The following is a 20,021-nucleotide window of genomic DNA, read 5'->3' on the forward strand; positions in this document are numbered from 1 at the left end:
GCAAGAATGTTGTCGTCGCATTGCTCGCGTATAACGTAACATTACTTTAACGCGCCCGCGCGCGATTAAATTGCGCGGCCAGCGGCGGCCGATCGAGCGCAACACTCGCGCGCGTACGCCTCTCACGTCTCACATACGTATATATATATATATATCGCACGCAGTGCTTACTTATAAATTGCGAGATTATAAAGGATCTAATGTGAAATATCATCGGGACGCGTGGTAATAAAGCATCAGAAATTGCTCGTAATAAATAACTTATAAAAGTCTTACTCGAGACGAAATCCTGACGTGGATTTGTGAAAAAAGAATACTACGTATGTATGTATCTTACACGGAGAGAATTTTCTCTTAAAAATTACCCTGAAAATCGTGGTAATCGTGAGACAACGTAAACCTTGAAAAATTTTACTATATTTTAAATAAAATTTACTAAAATTTAGTAAAATTTTAATAAAATGTGGCAAAGTTTTAGTAAATTTTGTCAAAAGTGTAGTAAAATTCTTCAAGGTTTACGTTATCCTACAATTATCACGATTTTCAGGGTAATTTTTAAGAGAAAATTCTCTCCGTGTACGATTCTGCAAAACGTCACCGTTCACGCGAATATTGTATTACACGATTACTGTTTACATAACTAATGCTGCATAATATTTACCGTAATCGGCGATGAATGAGGGGGAGAAGGATGAATCGGATTATCTCGCGCGCGCGCTTCCCCTCGGTTTTCCCCCTCCGCCCCATAGAAATTATAGTAATACAGTGTAAGAGTAACTGCTTCCTGGCGATTAGGAGAGTTGGCAAAGTAAGCCGTAGGGATCGGAATTGTGTGCATACGTGTGCGAGCGTCCGCGAGCATCGCTGGACGACACATAAAAAATGATAAAGCGAGTTGAAAAGCGGTCGGAATTAAGTCGCCGGACGACTCGCGAGGACGTTTCAATGTATATATATATATTTTTTTTTTTCTTTCATTTAATCCGGTTCGGCCTTTAATTCTATTCACCCGCCTCATCATGCCCGTTGCTATGCGGCGACACGATCGGCGGAAGCGGACGTTTCGAAAGATTTGACTCGCGTGAACGGAGAGCGGAGGTTCCCCGCGCCACGGCGCACGTCGCTCATGCGTTTTCCCAGCTTTGCGCCTCTTTTTCGTTGAACCCGACTTCATTGTTCGCGCAGAGACGGTACATACGCTGAGAGAGAGAGAGAGAGAGAGAGGTGGTTTCCAGCCGAGCTCCACAGTCGGCTCCTTATTATTCCATTGAGCGGCGTGTACTGCAAGGGACGGAATATTAAGAAGTCGCTTGCCCTACGGATATCGCACTCCACGGTTGTTCCCTATGAAAGCGCGTACGTAAGTTTACATACGTGAGCGTATTCTAAAGGCACTGTGACGTAACGGTGCATCACGTCGTGTCTACGCGCTGTCACGAGGAGCCCCGCGTATGCAGATGAGTACAGGAGCGCGCGATCGTATCCCTCCCGCGGAAGCTTGAGGGGAAATCAAGCTCTCCTTACCACATCGATCTAAATATATTCTCTTGTATTTTATTTTATTTTTTCAACAATTCTTTTTCTCGATACGTAATCTGAAAATGTTATTTCAACGCTCTATAATTCCGTATTCCATTTTCAGTGAAACTTGGTTTCGAGTTTCGGACTTCCAGTTTCAAGTTTCAAGCAAAACGGGGCTGCAATTTCAGAAACGGAGATTTTATTTGTATCCGGCATAACGGAATTTCTAAATTCATCTTAAAAGGGAAAAAAAACAAATTTTGTTGATTATGCGGATAGTAATATCGCGGGTAATCGCAAAGCTAGTTACAGGCTCGTAAATAAAGTACCATCGGCTGGACGGTCGTTAACATTGATAATCGACGTCTGTGTTACTTTGACGACAAAATGAAAACGCGCGCTCTTAGGCTATTTAGTACTCGCAGAGTAGTCGATTATTTATCGCGTGGAATCGCGCGTAGGAATCACGCGAAATCCCGTTAGACACTCTGCGAAATAAAGGAGGACGCTATCAATTCCCCCCGAACGCTGCCTTGGCTGCGGAAGATAGCGAGTGAATCGCGCGTGTTTAAGGATTTAAATTCCACGGTGCATCCGCGCGCATCCCTAATAGATTCCTCGGCGCTGCGCCGACATTTATGAAGGCGAACGGCGAACTCCGTGAAGTGCGACGACGTTTTACACGCCCGCAACAACCCCGCTGTGATTCAGCAACTGCACCGCCTGCGCCTCTCGCGGATGGCGATAAAACGCCACAAATTAGCCTGTAAATTGGCCACCAGTCGCCCACACCCGCTCGCTCGTTTCTCACCTACCATATACATCGTCGGGCATTTTTAATTTATTTTTTACTTTGTAACACAATATAACTTTGCAATTCTTACACATGGTGTTCTCAGTCCGGAAAAATATTCAGAAATTAAAAAAAAAAGAAGAACGATTCCCTTGCGTATTTTTTTTTCTTTTAAGATGTTTTTGTTATTGTTCTCTCTGTAATTTCAAGATTTCTTTCACATTTAAGAACTCTAAAATAAGAAATTCATCAATAAAGTCCGCTGTCATTACGGATCATATCTTTCGAAAAAAAAAAGGGTTTCCTCTCAATTTTTTTTCCAGAAAATTGGGACACTTGTATTTTATTATCGCAGTCTTTTTCTTTTTGGGAAGAAAAAAAAAACCTAATTTTTTTTCTAAAATTTAGAAACATTAATCATACCCAAAAATGTGCTTTGTTCACTGAAATTGTCAGATTGTATAGACTGCATTATGCTGCCCGTTATGAGCGTGCATTTTATCACATATGTAGCGTATCTGGATAAAGAATTCTACGGATACGAGATAAGCGTGTATCGTAAACTATCACGCCGTAGGGGGAAGGCGCGCGATAAAGCATTACTCAAGCTGCTCGTTCCAGACGAGAGCCGTTTCCGCGGATCAGAGCTCTTTATTCATCTCTCCATTCACGTGTATCGCCTCCATCGACTTAAACTTTGGCATTTTCAATCGTTGCGCGCATAATAACGCACCCGACGCAGTATGCGCGTGGCGCCGACGACGTGGGGCGTGTTGCCGCCGGAGGCGAGACGCGCGCGAAACCACGGAGAGCGCGTGCGTCGTATCGCGGGAAACGCGATATGATGACATTTCGCAGTCACCTTTCGTAAATCGTAATCCCGCGCGATTCTTAGCTGCCGGCGAACAAATCCCCTTCCTCTCCCTCTTCCGCCCCTCTTCTCTGTCTCACTCCTTTACGATCCGCTCCCGCGTCCCCTTTAAGCGCTAATCCCTTTCTCATGTCCGCCTATCCTTGTTCATTCCCCCCTCTCCCCCCTCTCCCCCTTCTACCTCTCTCTCTCCGTCGTCCTTCGCATAATGCTGCAGACGTTAATAAATTATAGGCTCGAACGCGCAGGGATGAGAAGTGCCGGCTCCAAAGTCGTCGAGTCTGTCTTCATTTGTGGGTTGCTTCTAAAAATTGAAGACGATATTTCCTTCTATGGTTCTAAAGTTAAGCGACGGCATATTTTATTCTTTAACTCTGAATTCCGGACCAAGTTCCCAGTTTAACTTTCGCTTAAAATAATCTGTGTGTAATATACGCTGCTGAAAGACGATCTTTCGGTCTCGGAAACGAATCCCAAGTTGACTTTGATCAGTTTCCTGACGGACGATTCGCCGAGTCTAAGGGTGGTCTAGACCGCGTGGAAACGAGGTTTTGTGGGGGTCCCATGAATGGTGTGTTTTGTCGCAGTCGGATATAATGCCGGCGGCGCGTCTGCGACGGATCACTTCCCACGATTATCCTCCCCGGTCGCCGCATGCCGGTGGTTGGAAAATTAGGATGTTTATGAAGCGAGGAGGGAATATTTAATTTCGCGCGCCAGTCAATGACCTCAGAATTGTTGAAGGGATTAAAAAGAAAGGTTATACCTCTTTACACGTTGCGCTAAACGTCTCCAAAGAGAGCAACGCGTGCGTAAGCTAATAAGCGTGGAGAATTAGCTCGATGCTAAATGCGGAAACGACACCGATTTTCAGCGTTTTAACCGCATCGCGGAAATCGACCTTCCGCCCGTTCACGCAGATCGACACGCAACATTCTTGAAATTTATTGGCGGTCGCCGATCCCCGCGCGCTTGTCACGAACTTCCTCTTGAATCCGACGCGGCACAGCCAGACGCATTAATCCGTCCCGTGCTCATTCGACTACGCGTGGAGTGTCTGCTCATTAATCCGCCGCGACGCGCGGCGTAGGCTTATTTATCAAATAGCAAAGTCCCGTTCGCGCCGCCGAGATTTCCATTCAGCGAAACTCGAGCGCGCCGAAATGTCACGTCATCCCGCGACGCGACGGTATTCAGTCGCTGAGGTGTCGGTGCAACCATGTCTTACAATGAGTTCACTTGCGACACTGCGAGCTCCCGATATTACCGGTGCATTACTCGACGAGTTGCACACAATGCTGCTGATGGTGATTTATACACGCGACCGCCGTGCGGGAAAGCGTAGCGGGAAACTGAATGACTCGATGGACAACGGAACGTGCGCAAAGTAGGTTGTCCGCTCGGAAATAAATACTTAATATTAGCCAAAGGGATAACACAAATCGGCCTTCGTATAGATTTATTGAAAGGAGACAAAGCTTTAGCTATGTTGTCCTCTTTAAGTCTTGATGACACTCTTTCAATATGTTTTTTCCTCCCGTTGTTTAATCGCACGTTTATTTCCGAACGAACAACCTACTTTACATACGTTCGCGTACTTTCCGTTATTCACGAAATCGAATTTATGATTTTAGATACTTGAGCAAAACCGTTCCTTGTAAATAATATCCGATTAATTAACAAAATGGGCTAGTTGCTGATAATGAAACCTTCCTTTTTTATGCACCAACAACAGTGGCAGCTCGCATAGGCATTTTAGTATTTTCAGATTGATTTAATTCATCCTTATTTATATTTTATTATGTTTTAATTTTTAAATACTATGTTGTTCCGATGAAAAGAAAATTTTAATACGCATACAAATAATTCAAGTTACATGCCTCAACAGCAAAAATTGCAACCTGTTCGTGTTGTTTACATTCTTTGTACATTTTTGTTTTTTCTTTCTCCGTCCGAATGAATATTTATCTCGTTTTAAGTACAAAAATTTTGGGAGGTTTCAAGCAAAACACGAATAAATCTAAAGTTCGCAGACAGAGTTTACCTAAGTTTTCGGTTAATCTGTGTCCCGTGACTTCATCCTGGGGAGTATCATGACAGGGGGGAATGCAACAGGACATATATACAGTATAGGGTGGTTGTACGACGGGTATAGGGGGGAAATATCGCAGGGATGACCGCGCCATTGTCAACAGACACCCGGAGTGGTCCATTGTCTGGCGGAGCTCCGCGTTTTTTATTCATCGGATGTTTATAATCTGCCTCTCGCATCTGCGAAATAACGCCCGCGGATTTGCATACGCAACGGTATCTGGACGTAGAAATATCGCGTGAGAAAACGAATCGGGGCCCCGTTAGCGGCACACCGTACGTAGCTTTCGTCAGAACGATTAATAATCATTGATCATGATCCGGGATATTTCAAGAGTTGAAAAATTGTAAAAATTTAACTGAATGCATAATCGTAAGTTTAATACAACGATCGAATGGATCGTAAGTTTAATACAACATATAAATGCAACTGAATAAATTGATGTGTATAGATTTAATTTTTTTAATACACTGTTATTTTTTAGAATATGCACATAGTTAAGTATTGAATAAAAAGAGAGAAGTACAATGGATAGAAAAAGTAATTTACGAAAAATTGATTGAAAACAAGAAATTAATAAGAAAATGCAAATAAGAAAAATAATCAGTATGATCGATTGAAAAGTTAAAAAAAGAAAGAAGAAAAATCGATGCTATTTCAAAGATTTTAGGAATTTAAGAAATCCGAAAATTGTGCTGAAAGGTTTCTCACTTTCTGTGAATAGCCAGTAAGGGATCCCATTTGGTCCATTAGGTTTCAAAGAACATGGGTCTGAAAAAGGTGCGGAAGCCCTTTGTTGCGATCTAAATCTTGTCAGTTCTGGCCGAACACTCTAAACAAGCGGAGGTGAAAAAACGTAAAGTTTAAAGTAAGAAAAAAGATTGAAAGCTTGCAGATACGAAACGGTATAAATATAATAAGGTATACTTTGTTCGTGTAATATTTTAATTTTAAAACAAAAACACAAGTTGATAATTTAAAAATATTCAAAACCTTATCCGCTCAGAATTCGTAATATCTAAATAAAGAGAGAAAAGAGAACAAAAGAACAAAAATTAAGAAAGTAATTTTCTAAATATAAACTCAACATATAGATTCCAAAAAATTTTTGGATATAATTTATAAATTTACTTACAGCTTAATATAACTTTTAATGTTTGCTTTCAGTTTTCGAATCGTTAAAATCATGTCGGTGCTACTGGAAGGGAGGTCGTACAGGCCGTTCAAGTCCTCGGAGGAGTACCTGATAGCAATGAAGGAGGACCTGGCGGAGTGGCTGAACGCCCTGTATCCGGAGCTCAGGATCAATCTTGACAATTTCATGGACAGACTGGACACGGGCGTCGCGCTATGCAAAGTGAGTGCGGTGTGTCACAATCGTTTGCTTGTCAACTTGCAGCTATATCGCGGAAGCACGATTGTCCGTGCGGTTTAGCGCTCGCCGTGCAGCGCTCGTAACGAGGCGATCCTTATCGCGCGGCTTTATCGCCGTCGCAAAAATTCTCCCTCGCAATCGAGATATACCCATTGACCTCAATCTTAGAGCACGGTTGTCACGGCTCTCCCGCTCGTTCCGCGTTTATTTTCTCACCGGTTCGTAAACATCCGCCTATGCGGGGTAAACGCGAAAGTACGGCCGCGTACATTAGCGACGTGATTCCTTTAGAGATACGCGTCCCTTAGCGAGGATTTTGCAACGAGTTGTTACTCGAAGCTGTGATATGAGTTGTAAATCTTTAGGTATGAATAATAAATATTAGCGGTATCGGTGTTACAAGCGCGATGGTTTAGAGCTAAAAGTGCGAGGAAAACCTCGGTCGCGCTGTATCAGCTCTTTGAATTCGGTTATAAAGTTTTCTGTTGGAAACGCTGGCGTCATTTACAAACGTACGCGGCACGCGCTGAAGACGCATAAAAGCTGCACGTGTGCATCACGACAAGCAGGAAGAAGGATGCGGGTGACGTCCAGCGGAAACTCTTCGTCCTGCGTGGCGTGAATTATAATTGAACTCGCGACTGGGAAGAACGGAGAGTAAAGTGTGCCTTTAAAAAACTCTTTCATTTCTCCAGCGTTTTTTCCACGTCCTTATTAAATATAATTAAATGTTATGAATATTACACAGAAAAGGATACTTGATTCAAATGCATAGTTATTTGAATGGTACTAATAACAAATTTTATAAAAAAATAAATAATATTCATTTCAAATAAGTAAATTTTCTATAATTTAGAAAACGTTTATTTGTTTGAAATATTAACTTTATATGAAATTTGTTATTAGTGTATCCTTTTTTGTCAGTGTACTGTTATTCCGATAATAAAAATTCGCGCGGATTATAAAGCAAGTTCCGTTAATTCTACGATTATTTGGAAACCTGAAATAATTCATTCTTTCTCATTAAATAATTAAAGAGATTTAATATCAAAATAAGAACCATAATTTAAAAGTAATTTAATAATAATAAAACCCTCTTTCTCCTTTTCGATTTTATGCTTATCGTAAAAATGTACTTTTCCGCGAGACAAGTAACGGCGAATATAGATGTCTACTTAAGTAAAGTAGAAATTATGCACGTGACAGCACGCGCGTGTTACTTTTTCGTCAATAAGCGGCAACGAGTAAAACCTGTATGCTAAAATCACTCCCCGGCTCTTATTGACGCGCGGTGTCGAAACAAAAAAAAAAAAAGGAGAGGGGAAAAGAAAACGAAAACTTACGTGCGTACAACCTGTATCTCCCACACGACCGTTGCCGCTCGACATGCAGCGGCGGATAGAGTAGTCATTCGTATATAGCGTGACCGATCGGCTGTCGACGGTGTACACGGTCAGCTTATTAGCTCGGGTATTATTAAAGCAACTTTAACGAGTCATTAAGGGCACGGCAAATTGGAGCGTTTAACAGGAAAGAAAGGATACGGGACACAATGAGTAATGGTTTAATTACCTGATTAATGCGGCCGCGCGGCGATCGCGACGTGCCAGACGGTGGTTGAGTAAATTCGCGGCGTTCGTAACGCAATCCGCGGGGCCTCGAGATAAGTGCGCCGGGGCGATAAAACGAGTATATTATCGGCTGATTCATTACTCGGAAACGCGAGAAGGCAAAAAGGAGCCGTCATGCAGACGCAACGCGGCATTGTGCGATCCGCTAATTGCAATTTTGTGTGTTTGCCAAGTGACGCTGGTGGATTCCCAACGACTTTTGTCACCGTCATCTCATCTCCCGGTCGGAGATCCCACGGGTGATGGTTCCTGGAACGATACCGCGCCCGATCAATCGCGATCCGGTGTGCGCGCGGAATCGGTGCCCGCGTCTCGACTTTCACTGATCTACCGGCGACGATTCGCCACTCTCGAGAAACGAAACGAGCTCCATTCATCGCCACGGGCCCATCGCGTACGCCCGTATAATAACCGTCGGGCCCCGCGACGGGTATCCGATCGGCGACGCTCGTATAAATGCCGAGGGGGGATATCGGGGCCGGACCGCGGCCGCTCGTTATTAGCGACGGCGCGCCGCCATCGTCGTCGTTGTAAATTTATGCCGGGAAAGTATTTAGAGTAGGCAGAGGACGATAAAACCGCGGCGGCTCGCTCGCGGTGCATGCGTGCGCTCCCTGTGTGCCAACTCGGAGAAAGTGTGCACCGGTGCATCGAATACGCGTAACGCCTAAAGCCCGATTCAGGCCGCGGTGAGGCAATCTTTACGTTAACGTTTAGGCTCAAGCTATCAATACTAATTCGTACATGTGTATGACAGTTACCGGGTATCAAAAGAAACGAGAGATTACAGAAGAATTTATTAAAGAGAGAGAGAGAGGAGATTTTCTTTAATGCTCGCGATTGCGTGGTGCACTGTACAGTTTAAATTTAATTGAAATTTCGCAATTAGGTGACGGTCGAAAAGCGAACGGTAAGTCCGAAGATTCGGCATCAGACACGTTCGACTTGTAGTAGACGCGAAGCACTTTAGCCTGAATCGAGCCTAAGGATTATGGCGGATCTCGAAGTGAGGTACTGGAATTTCCTACCTGTGGCAGGGGGTAGATTGGGTTGCAGCAGTCGGCAGCGAGGGTGGGGGGGAGGGAGGGAGGGAGCAGTGCTTTTGCATGTATCGACTTTACGAGCCGTGACGAGTGGCGAGACGGGGAAATATAATAGGTGCGCACGACGAGGAGCGATAAGAAATCCTAATGCTCTCGATACTGGCACTTCTGGGGGCTTCTCTTCTACCCTGTCCTACTCTTTTTTTTTATCGCAGTAAATTTTTGCAGACTGCGATTTTTTTGCAACCTTGTTTACGGCGGGGGAGGCTCGCAGGCGCCCACGTATGCACGTATTGCAAATACGCAATATGCATCGCGGTTTACCGTAGGCGATACGCAGCGATGGATTTGAGAAGCGTTTAAACTTGTGAATGAATTGGCTAAATTCTTTGTTTGCATATCTTTTAATAACGTCTTCTCTTGCAATGCACGACAATGTTGTTCATGTAGTTGTTACTTTTGCGATATTAATTAACGTTAATTTAAGAAAATTATTTTTTATCTTGATCCTTTATTTTAACTTTTTTTCTAATTAAAAATCAAAATATTTTGTGCAACACTGATATACTTATAACAACGAAATTTCCAATTATAGTAACAATTATTGAGGGCTATAGTATATTTATGGATTAAAATTTTAATATGATGTTTATAGGTTGTTGAAAAATTGTTGAATAAAAATTAAATATATGAAAAATAAGTAATACATTTACTGTCAAATAATTTATATCGCAATTAATTTACATTATTGCAATAATGAAATTGATTAATTTACAATGCTGCAATTAATTGAAAATATATATGTCATTAAATCACCCAAAAATAAATCTGACGACTCGATGAGTTCTGTCGTGTGCAGAAAGAGACCTTCGATATGAAGTAGCACGAGGAAACGTTTTTCAAAGCAAATTCGAGAATGGCACTTGTCATATGGTTAAAGGTCGACAGGCAATCCATATTAATCACAATCGCGCGATATCCCGAAAGCGAAAGGAGCCAGAAGGCGCGACGGCGCGGCGCGCGGCCTTTCCTGTCGGAAATGACAAATACCGGGGATCCTGATCGTGAGCCTTATATAGAAATCGACTGGCACTAACTGCGAGCGCTATGCCATCATGCGCAATATTGATCCAAAAATATTAAGCTTCAACTATGCCAGAAACGTTCAGTGAAAATAATCGATCGCTCCGTCCCGTGTCTTTTTTTCTATAAAATACTAGACGTTAAAATTTTTATTTCTAAGAGCAGTATATTCTACGTGCTATTTTTAAAATAATGCATATTCGTGGTGCGCAGTTCGAAGATTACCTCGTGCATTTCGCGCAAGGACATCAAGTCGATATCGTTTCGTGCCAATCGTGACGTCGTTTAGATAATTCCATAACTATATCTTTATATATGTAAAGATAAGGAAGAAGAATGGCCTTCTTCTTATCCAGATTATGCCGCGGAATTCCAGGAATGCACAGCGTGCGCGATTAATTAACGCAATTGTTGCCATCTACTTTTTTCGCTTGTTCCTCTCTCTCATTCGGAATTAGAATTTATGGCGGACGCCACGTCGGGCTCATGCTTGTCCCTTGCAGACTTTAAAGCTTATTTAAGCGAGGCGGTTTAATCAAAGTGGGTAGTAAGCTTAAGACTGCCTATAATTTAAAGGGTACTAAAATTTCTTTTAAAAATATATTATGCACGTCACTTATATTTTTGACGCTAAATAAATTGATATGTTTGTTGCTTTTACTGTGAAAAATAAATATTGGAGACAATATGGTGCAATTTGAGATAATGTGCTGTATGATTTTACAAGCAGTAATGAATCGTCATTGGTTCAATAATTATTTTTATTCGTAATTATATTCTGTAATCACACTATTTCTCGTATTAAAAAAAAGTCGCGTCGCGAGTGTGATATTTTCAGTTCAATTTGGAAGTGACAGTGTCAGGTTTAATGGACCACTTACTTGGATAAATTAATAGGCTAACCGGATCGATGGTCAAACGCGTTAAAGTCGAGATCGCGCGCGATCGGGGTCGATCCCGGGGATCCGAGGAAGCTGGCCGCATTAATGAGCCAATTAACGGAAGAGTTACGAGCCCGGCTTTCCCGACGAGACGATTGTCCGTCGACTTTTCTGACGCGCGTGGCAGAACGGGTTACCTCTCGGCGACGAGTCGCTCGTTAGCCGAGTTTATCGGCATATCTATCAGTGATCTGAAGCGCTATGATTAAATGCGAACGGGATCGACGATTTCCCTCCAATGAGTTGGCGTTATCGATCGCGCTATGATGAATGCAAATCCGACCGGCAATCTTATGTCGCACACGAGCAATCGATCAATGTGATTCTTTATAACACCGATCCTTCCTGGGTGTTATGAACTTACCTCGTTAAAGTAATTTCAACTTCTTTAAACCTTCAGGAAGTTCCGAAAGATTTTAACAATTTTAACATTTTAATTGTGGGCAGGAGTAACTTCATATTAGAATATATTTGTAGCTCATCTGAGGTCAAAGAAATTGTCTAGCACTAATTGACAGAGAAACTTGCAAAGAAAGTTTATGTTTTAGATTGTTTTAACCACAATTAAATTATGAGAAATTTAGATTTGAAATGGGTTTGATCGGGGTGAAAATCTAAATGTGCAGCGTAATCGTAACGTTGATGGATGAAGGTATTAGAAGGAAGCGGGATCGAGGTCGGCAACCTTGAAATTTCTTGCAGTTAATTGAAATCGAGTGGAAAGCTGATGAAACTCGATTCCGCCATAGAATTATGGCGTAAATGGAATGACGATTGCTGTCATTCTGCGATGTCGCGATGTAGAAAAGCGTGGAATCGGATCGGACGGTTTTGGAATCGATGTAACGTCTCTCTTTTTATTTCTGCGAAATAAATTCCCGCGAAACAATAATTTTCTCGGTAGTTTTATAATTGTAGACTGACGAGACAATTCTCATTCTTCTTGCGCGCGGTCTAATGTTTATTTTTTTCTTTCTTTCTTTTTTTTTTAAGAGAAAGTGCGCGCGACTTCTGAGGCTTAGAATAGAATTGTTAATTGCGCGAGAAGTAGGACGGCAAACTTCAATCTGTCTGGAGTAAGTTAGAATCTGTTTTCACACGTCCGTGGTGTACATACGAAGGTGAATCGCGTATTATCCCCTACATGTCACGCGCGGTGCGCACTTGCGTGTCCTTGTAAACTGATTATCCTTTTCGGTAGATCAGTCGTAAAACGAAGTGCGTCGCTGACTGGCGCGCGTTCGTTTCTGCGCATTTCACACCAAGGAAACGCCATTACACACGCGAGGTCAAGAGCGTTTCCTGCCGCCGTCTATTAGCATTTCTATTGAGAGTTCCTAGTCCTTTATCTAGCTTGTTTATGCTCGGAAACGCCGGTAGCATAAAGGACCACCAGTCGCACAAGCTTACATAAGGTTACTATAAATATAGGTATTATACTTTGATCTCGAAATTATTCTTCTCGTATTGATATTAGATTTATACGATAATTAAAAAATGTATGACACAAAAAATAACGTGTACAATTTAACCTTCTATTACTCTCGTTCGACAAATAAATATTTTCAAGGTTTTTATACAAAACAAAATTAAGAAAACAATTATACAAATATACCCTAGAAATTGTCAATGAAAAGTCAGAAAGTTTCAGATTTAATTTTTATCTCATATAGGTTTGTGTAATTAAAAAAATTAAATGTGAACTGAGCGCTTGGCTCATACGATAGCAATGTAGGGTTAAGATATGAAATAAATAATGTAGAAAGTTAATATAAACGTCTAAATTACACCGAGTAATGAATCAATACGATAAATCTTTGCGGAGATTCAAGAGTTTAATAACAGAGGGTTTGCGTTTCCCCAAAAATATCTCTAAAAAATCTTTTAATTTCACTGGGAACACATTGAAGGAATAGAGTTCACCGATGCACATCGATGTGCGTCCGTGTGCGAGCAACGAAAACAGCCGGGGACGCGTCGACGACTCCTTTTGTCTCAGCGGACCGGATGTTTCCTTTTTTCATAATCCCTCGGAACCGGAGATGAGTGCACGGGGGTGGTCTTTTTCAACTTCATGCCTAAATATATACCGTGCCCCCTTTTGCGCCCGCACAGCCCGCGTTCCCGAAATGCGGTGCAAGGGAGATGCGTCGTAAAAACACCGGACTGAAATAACCGAGCGAAAAATCGAGCGGGCGCCACAACGCCACGACGACGCCGACAGTCGCAAGACGCGACGGGCGGTCTAGGACCTTCGGAGATTGCTTTTATAGTCCCGACGCATTTTAATGCCAATGTCGACGCGAACGTAACTGCTCGTGGTCTCAAAGGTTCATTGTACCTTTTCAGTATAGATCGGCTTCATAGGCGGCAGAACGTTTTCCCTTTTCAAGGGGCGGAAGGCATTAACGGAGCAAAGTGAATTTATGTAAATAATAAACTTCTAAGTACGTAAATATAGTATCATATGTATTATATGTATTTATATAAAAAAATAATTTTTCGAAATTACATATCAAATGTTATAAAAGATTATTGCAATAACTATTCTTAAAACAACATTAGTTGTTTCGATTAGTGTTTAATACATGTAATAATTCTAATACAATTTAAAAGTCCGGATGCGTTTCGACTACATTTCGAAATAACTTTCTGCTAAATAACTGTTAGATAAATTATCGCGTGGGCGATAAGGGGATAATTCGTCGGGACGATAGCGGTAGACATTTCTCCCTCGCTATCGGTCATCAGTTAATCGACAATAAAGTGTCTATTAAGTAATTCAGGGTGATCAGGAAAGGGGATATTTGCCTTGTCTCATAACGCCAATGGAATTTATGTGATAGGCAATTGTTAGAACTTCATTGTACTCTTATCGTCAATGAAATTTTTAACAAAGAACATCACACGTTGTCGACTAGACTAGATAATTTTTCTTCGTTTTAATGTTGACGTTCGCTAAATAACTTGAACCGCATTAGTTTAATACTACGGATGGAAAATCTGCATTAATTTTTGTACACTGGAAAAGGACCTAAAACTAAGATCGAAACGTTGTGTTATGTAACAAACGTTATGTAACAACAATTAATAAATTTGGCTAGTCTAGTCGGCAATATATAATGTTCTTTGTTCATTGTATTCATCAATATTTCAGCAAGTATGAATCAATCAAGATTATTTTTATTTGCGAGATACATTTGTCTTCCTTCTCTTTTCTTTTACCGAGGACCGTTTTTCTAAAATCGTGAATGCTCATTGCGAAACTCTTTAATATCGATCTGTCATTTCTGATCTTGAACGACGGCACGCGAATCACTTCCTGGAAAGTACAATACCTCGCGGCGTGTCATTGGCTGCGACCGCATAAAGAATCGCTAAAGGCACGTTCGTACGACTTTACATACTTATTCGCGCGCGTGCGACGCTTTGGAAGGCGTCTTATGGCGCGCGTGTAGAACACGCGATGATTCACGGCGCTTTTGTGCCGGGCCGAGGTCTTACTGTTGGGAATACAAACGGTCGAGGTTTATTAACCTCCGGCGCGCAGGAACGGCAGGATCGCGAACAATCCTAGCGGGGAATCTCTTGGCGCTTTTGCCGGGCAAGGAATTTCGTCACAGTTAAGAACGGCCCGCTGAAAAGTAATTAGCTTTGCCCAGGGATCTAAACTGTACGCGTGTGTCAATTGCGCGCGCGGGGCGTGCACTTTGTCCTCTCGACGACGCATGTTTTCGCTTAATACCGTTGGTTTCTATATAATTACGCGTAACGAGTACCGATCTGCATTTAAATGACGAATGTTATCAAATTTTCGTTTATTTTTTAGACATGAGAAGTAAGCGTTTATAATCTTAGGTGGTTGCAATAAATCGTAATAATTGCAGTCGTTAACAATTTTACGGTACGCAATTTCATGGTAATTGTTTACGTAATGGTCAAGTAGCTTCGTTATCACGGCGTCTATTTAGCGCAACAACGTTCAACAATTTTAATCGGATTAGATCACGCTGCGCGTGCTCGCGCTTCCGATAACGCTCTCGCAGCTTCATTTCGCAGCGCCATGAACAGCCATAAATTTTCGCAACGGTTTATCGCGTAAGCCTGGCCCCCGGAGACTAAATTAAGTTACGGGGTTATGAGTAATGGTTTACTTGCGCTCTCGTTGGTTACGTCTCATTGGTTTCCTTCCACGCCGTGCAGCGTTGCACGCTTAACTCGTACGCGTTCCCCTCCCCCTCCCCCTCGAGCGCAATGAAACGCCTCGCAAACCGTTCCAATTTACAAACGTAGAATGTGCAGCAGCCATTTTCATTAGGCATATTGGTCCGTGGTGGGCGACGACGATACCGAGGAGGGTCAGGGGCCATGTAATGCGACATCCTGCCGTCGCCTCATCTGCCAACCGTATTACCATATGCGCCACTTCTCGTCTTTTATAAGTGCGACTCTTCCTCTCACCAGTGACGCTCAACGCATCATCGAAAAACTCGAGACTGGATTAATGTTCCAATTAAAAGAAAAGTATTTTGTATCTAGTATCAATCAAAGAGCCTTAATTTAGGACAATTAATAAAAATCATTTTTTTAAATAGTATTTAGTAATTGAATGTTATCGCTTTATTTTTACTTGAGATTAAATTTTTTTCATCAATTGTCTGCCCATATTTTTCGTCAATTTCTCAGCGTTGTGTGATTAAAGACTGCAGATAGACAAATGACAAAAATGGTGCTTCTTATTTTAGAAAGTGGTTTCTTTTATCGTCAAAGTTTTCAGTATATTTTAACTCTTTCACTTTCTAGATACACACACGTTTTAATTGAAGTGATAAAAAAATGCATTCGTACCGCTTTCATTCTCGAGTTCATACATCTCTCTAACTCTGACGAACGTTCTCGCTACAGCAGTTTTAAGAGTCCTCGACAAAACGGTCTGACCGTTGAGTCGTCATTATCGCCGTCGCTCGCGTTCAGTTGTAACTGCCGTTGGCGGACTCGCCTAATCTCTATATTATCCCTCGGGAGAGATATCGAGACAGGCCGATGAAACACAACCGGATGCCGTTAGATGTGATTTTTACGAGTGTGCGTCGAGGAGCGGGCGCGTAAACAGCTTCGCGATCTAATGGCGTTCACGTGCAGACGAGAAATACGTTTTCTCGAAGACCCCTAAAACGTGTCTGTAAATTGCGCGTCATGATCCTGTCTCAACCGGAGAGTCATTCGGAGAAGACTTGATTTCGATCCCGTGTTAAGGATGAACATTGGATTAGCCATCGACTCAACGCATCAACGCGAGAACTTTATAACGCAGTTAAAAAGGAAGAAAAAAAAATGAAGTTTGATGTTTGAAGTTTTTTATCCCCACAGAGAATTATTTATCGATTTGTATTTTAGGGGGCGGGGGAGGGACGAAGAAGTTATAAATACAAGTAGTGTAGAAAGTAAAATTTAAAATTTGTAAGGTAATTATATCTCGTAAATATGTATGTTAATTACAATGCATTAATTAATTAATAATTAAATTAGCAAATTTTTATATATTATTTAATAACTTCATAAAACTTTATAAAACTATGATTGTGTGTAAAATGTAAGAATCATTGGTAACTGGGGATTAACCGAACGTGACATCGAAACCTGATGCAGCGCACGTGAACGGGCGCACGCTGCACGCAAGGCGCGTTGTTTGGACGGGCGAAATACGATTTTGTTTAAACAAGTCGGGGACTTTCTAGCAGTCGACTGTTCCAGGTCGTGATCGCGTCTTTTTCCAACGTAACCCGAATACCTCTCGACGAGTCAACTCATCTCGCGTCAACTCTGTTTGAGCAGCGTAGAGGTTCAACGAACTGTCATTAAAACGAGCACCCAGTTTGCTGACATATAGTCGTTTGAGCAGATGTTCGGCGGAAACCGAGCGTTGAGCAAACGGAAAAGAGATTAAAGGGACGAAATAATGCTATTGCTATAGTGACATATACGATGATCGTAATCAAATTGGAGGCAAGGAAAACAAAAAGTGTTCCGGCGAAACACGAAACTAGAAGCTCGGTTACAGCTACTAATTGCCTTTTCTTTCATGTTGTTCAAATCTAGCTGGAAAAATAATAGCAAACTTGTCGTTATGTAAAAGTTGTAATATTAAAAAAAAAAATTACTAATCAAATACCTGTAGGATTGTTTGAAAAATCGATTATTTTTATTTCATGCCCCTTTTGTTTAATTCATTTTGCGAGCCACGATCGAAATTCTTTTCTGTCCATCATCGTCATTTCCCCGTTGATACTTGACATGTAAGGGCGTTGATATTTGACATACAAGGGCGCGCGCATCCCGTATCTGTCTTTAGCGGTTCTCTCTCTCTCGCTCATCTAAATCAATAACGTGATATTGCATTAAGTGCTTTTTTCTCGGGGGATGACGGTCATCAGATGCCATCTGCCGTTTCAATGGTCGCGCTAAATCCAGGATTTTGATGCCGCGTCAAGTCTCGCATTTGAATAATGCGTACGTGTGCGCGCGCGCGCGATGTAAGAGAGGACGACGCGTACGTATGGGAAAGTGTTGAATAGCGTGAAATGAAATATCGCGTACGTTCTACGCGCGTACACTCCAGGCGACAGAAATAAAATATCGACATTCGTTATAGGCGTCGCGAAACATTGACGCGCACATATGTGTCACGTGTTTACCTCGCGAGCATTTCGCGATCTAGGGCGCCCTAAATTACGACATTGTGAAAGTATAGATAGAAATACCCGCTTGATTTGAGACAATAATCCTATTGGAGAGGGGAACAATTCACCTCGAGGAATACTTGGAAAATTGAAGAGTATCACGTTTTGCTTAGGCCGCTTTAAAACGAGCAAAACGCGGTTCGTCTTTCCACCACCCGTCACGTCTCTATCGCCCCCGCGCTCTCGGGAGATGACAAAGTGACCTGTTTTTCTGCTTCCAGCATGCGAACAACGTGCGGAAATACGCGACGGACTACGTGGCCCGCCGTCAGGCCCGCAAGATGCCGATGACACGCTCGATAACGTCCCTGGCGCTGCCGATGAGCCAGGTGGGCGACGTTCCCTACCTGCCGAACGCCAAGGCCGGCACCTTCTTCGCCCGCGACAACGTCTCGAACTTCATCGACTGGTGCCGCAACAGCCTCGGCATCATCGAGTGCCTGCTCTTCGAGACCGAGGATCTGATAATGCGTAAGAACGAGCGGCACGTAATACTATGCCTGCTGGAGGTGGCGCGTCGCGGCGCCAAGTTCGGCATGCTCGCGCCGTTGCTCGTGCAGATGGAGAGGCAGATCGACCGCGAGATCGCCGCCGAGAACAAAGCGGCAAACGGCGCCGGCAACGAGGAGACCGATGACGAGTACGAGGAGGAGCAGCCCTGCCTCATATACGGGCCGCAGCCGCAGATCGTCACGAACGATCTCAAGACTCTCCACGAGCTGGTGAGTGAAAATATGATCTTGGTACTTGGAATACATACATATACATACCACGTGCGAGTCTCAGCGCGAGGGATGACGTGTTTCTACGGTTCTACGTTGACGGAACCCTTCACGCCCCGAATGGAAGTATACGCGCGCGATGAGAGAAGTCAGCGTTCGTAAGAAACTGAATTCTTTTTTTTAAATTTTAGTTCGTTTTCCCGCATAAATTTTGAACGGATCAGTCTCGAGAACGTTCTGTAAAGATTTGAGCTCTTTTATTCTCAAAGGATGCACCGCTTCGAAATAACGATCGCCGTACTTGCGACGCTTCTCGGAATCCCTCCTCGGTAGCCTGAAAGTCCCTCGACGATTCACGGCGCCGATTCCGGTGACCGGGTTCCGATGAAATCCCGACCGGCTTTGAGCGTATTCGAATCCGCGCGTCTCTCTCGTCGCGTATCATCGCCAACGACGACCGTAACGTGCCGTGGCTATGAATATAACTCGCGACCCTGCGGTCCATCCGGATGTATTTATGGCGGTCCTAACCCACCGACGCCGAGCCGTGAATATCGCGCGCGATCGGAAATAAGAGAAGGGACGTCACGGTGCTTAAGTTTAATGGAGTGTCGATAGTTTGCTCTTTCGGGGTATCAGGTACCGCAAAAGATCCAGTATTATACTTTGAGGTATTGTGAAGGATAATAAAAAGAAGAATACGGTCTTTGCAATTTAGCGCAATTGTGCAATACAAACGTGATTGTCATATATATTTAATAAATTTTACATTGCTTTAAGATTACAATCTTGCTACAAGATTATAATGTTGATAACAATTCTTTTTGATTGTTAATTTTTGCAACAACGCGATGTGTCGCGTCAAAAATGGTAAAAAAAATCGCGGTTGTTGGCTAAGAAAATGAGTCAACTTTTCAAATTATTTTAGGTCAAATTATTTTAGATAATTATGGATCAAATTTGTAAAACTAAATATTTTAAGACAGATATACATGTGTTAATAAAAGAGCAGAAATCTTTTTACAATTATTGCAATGTGAAACTTTCTTATACTTATTTAATAATTTCTTGAAATTCTAGTAATTTTTGTAGATTGTATTTAAACACATTAGACATATGACATACTTGAAAAATGTACATTAACGTGTATTAATTTACATTGACATATATTTCAATTATATTGACCACAATTGGAATTTATAAATATTT

General features: G+C 42.3%; 1 protein-coding gene and 2 long non-coding RNA genes across 3 annotated transcripts in view; 1 reads left to right on the top strand and 2 right to left on the bottom strand.

The window, feature by feature from the left end:
* The window catches only part of LOC105838292 (GAS2-like protein pickled eggs), a 63,894-nt gene that overhangs the window by 7,183 nt on the left and 36,690 nt on the right, over window positions 1-20,021 (top strand). The window contains exons 2-3 of the mRNA XM_012683750.3: window positions 6,445-6,634; window positions 18,312-18,812. Coding sequence (XP_012539204.2) covers window positions 6,464-6,634; window positions 18,312-18,812 — 672 coding nt within the window. The 5' untranslated portion in view covers window positions 6,445-6,463. The remainder of the gene's footprint in view (window positions 1-6,444; window positions 6,635-18,311; window positions 18,813-20,021) is intronic.
* LOC118645321 overlaps window positions 1-20,021 on the bottom strand; it is an 87,514-nt gene that overhangs the window by 3,743 nt on the left and 63,750 nt on the right. The gene's annotated exons all lie outside the window — the stretch shown is intronic.
* On the bottom strand, window positions 961-6,475 carry LOC118645322. The gene is made up of 2 exons (XR_004963075.1): window positions 6,413-6,475; window positions 961-6,109 (listed from the first exon to the last, which is right to left on the bottom strand). It is a non-coding gene; the product is annotated as an uncharacterized LOC118645322 (long non-coding RNA).

This window comes from Monomorium pharaonis, chromosome 4, assembly GCF_013373865.1.
Source record: "Monomorium pharaonis isolate MP-MQ-018 chromosome 4, ASM1337386v2, whole genome shotgun sequence".
NCBI lineage: Eukaryota > Metazoa > Arthropoda > Insecta > Hymenoptera > Formicidae > Monomorium > Monomorium pharaonis.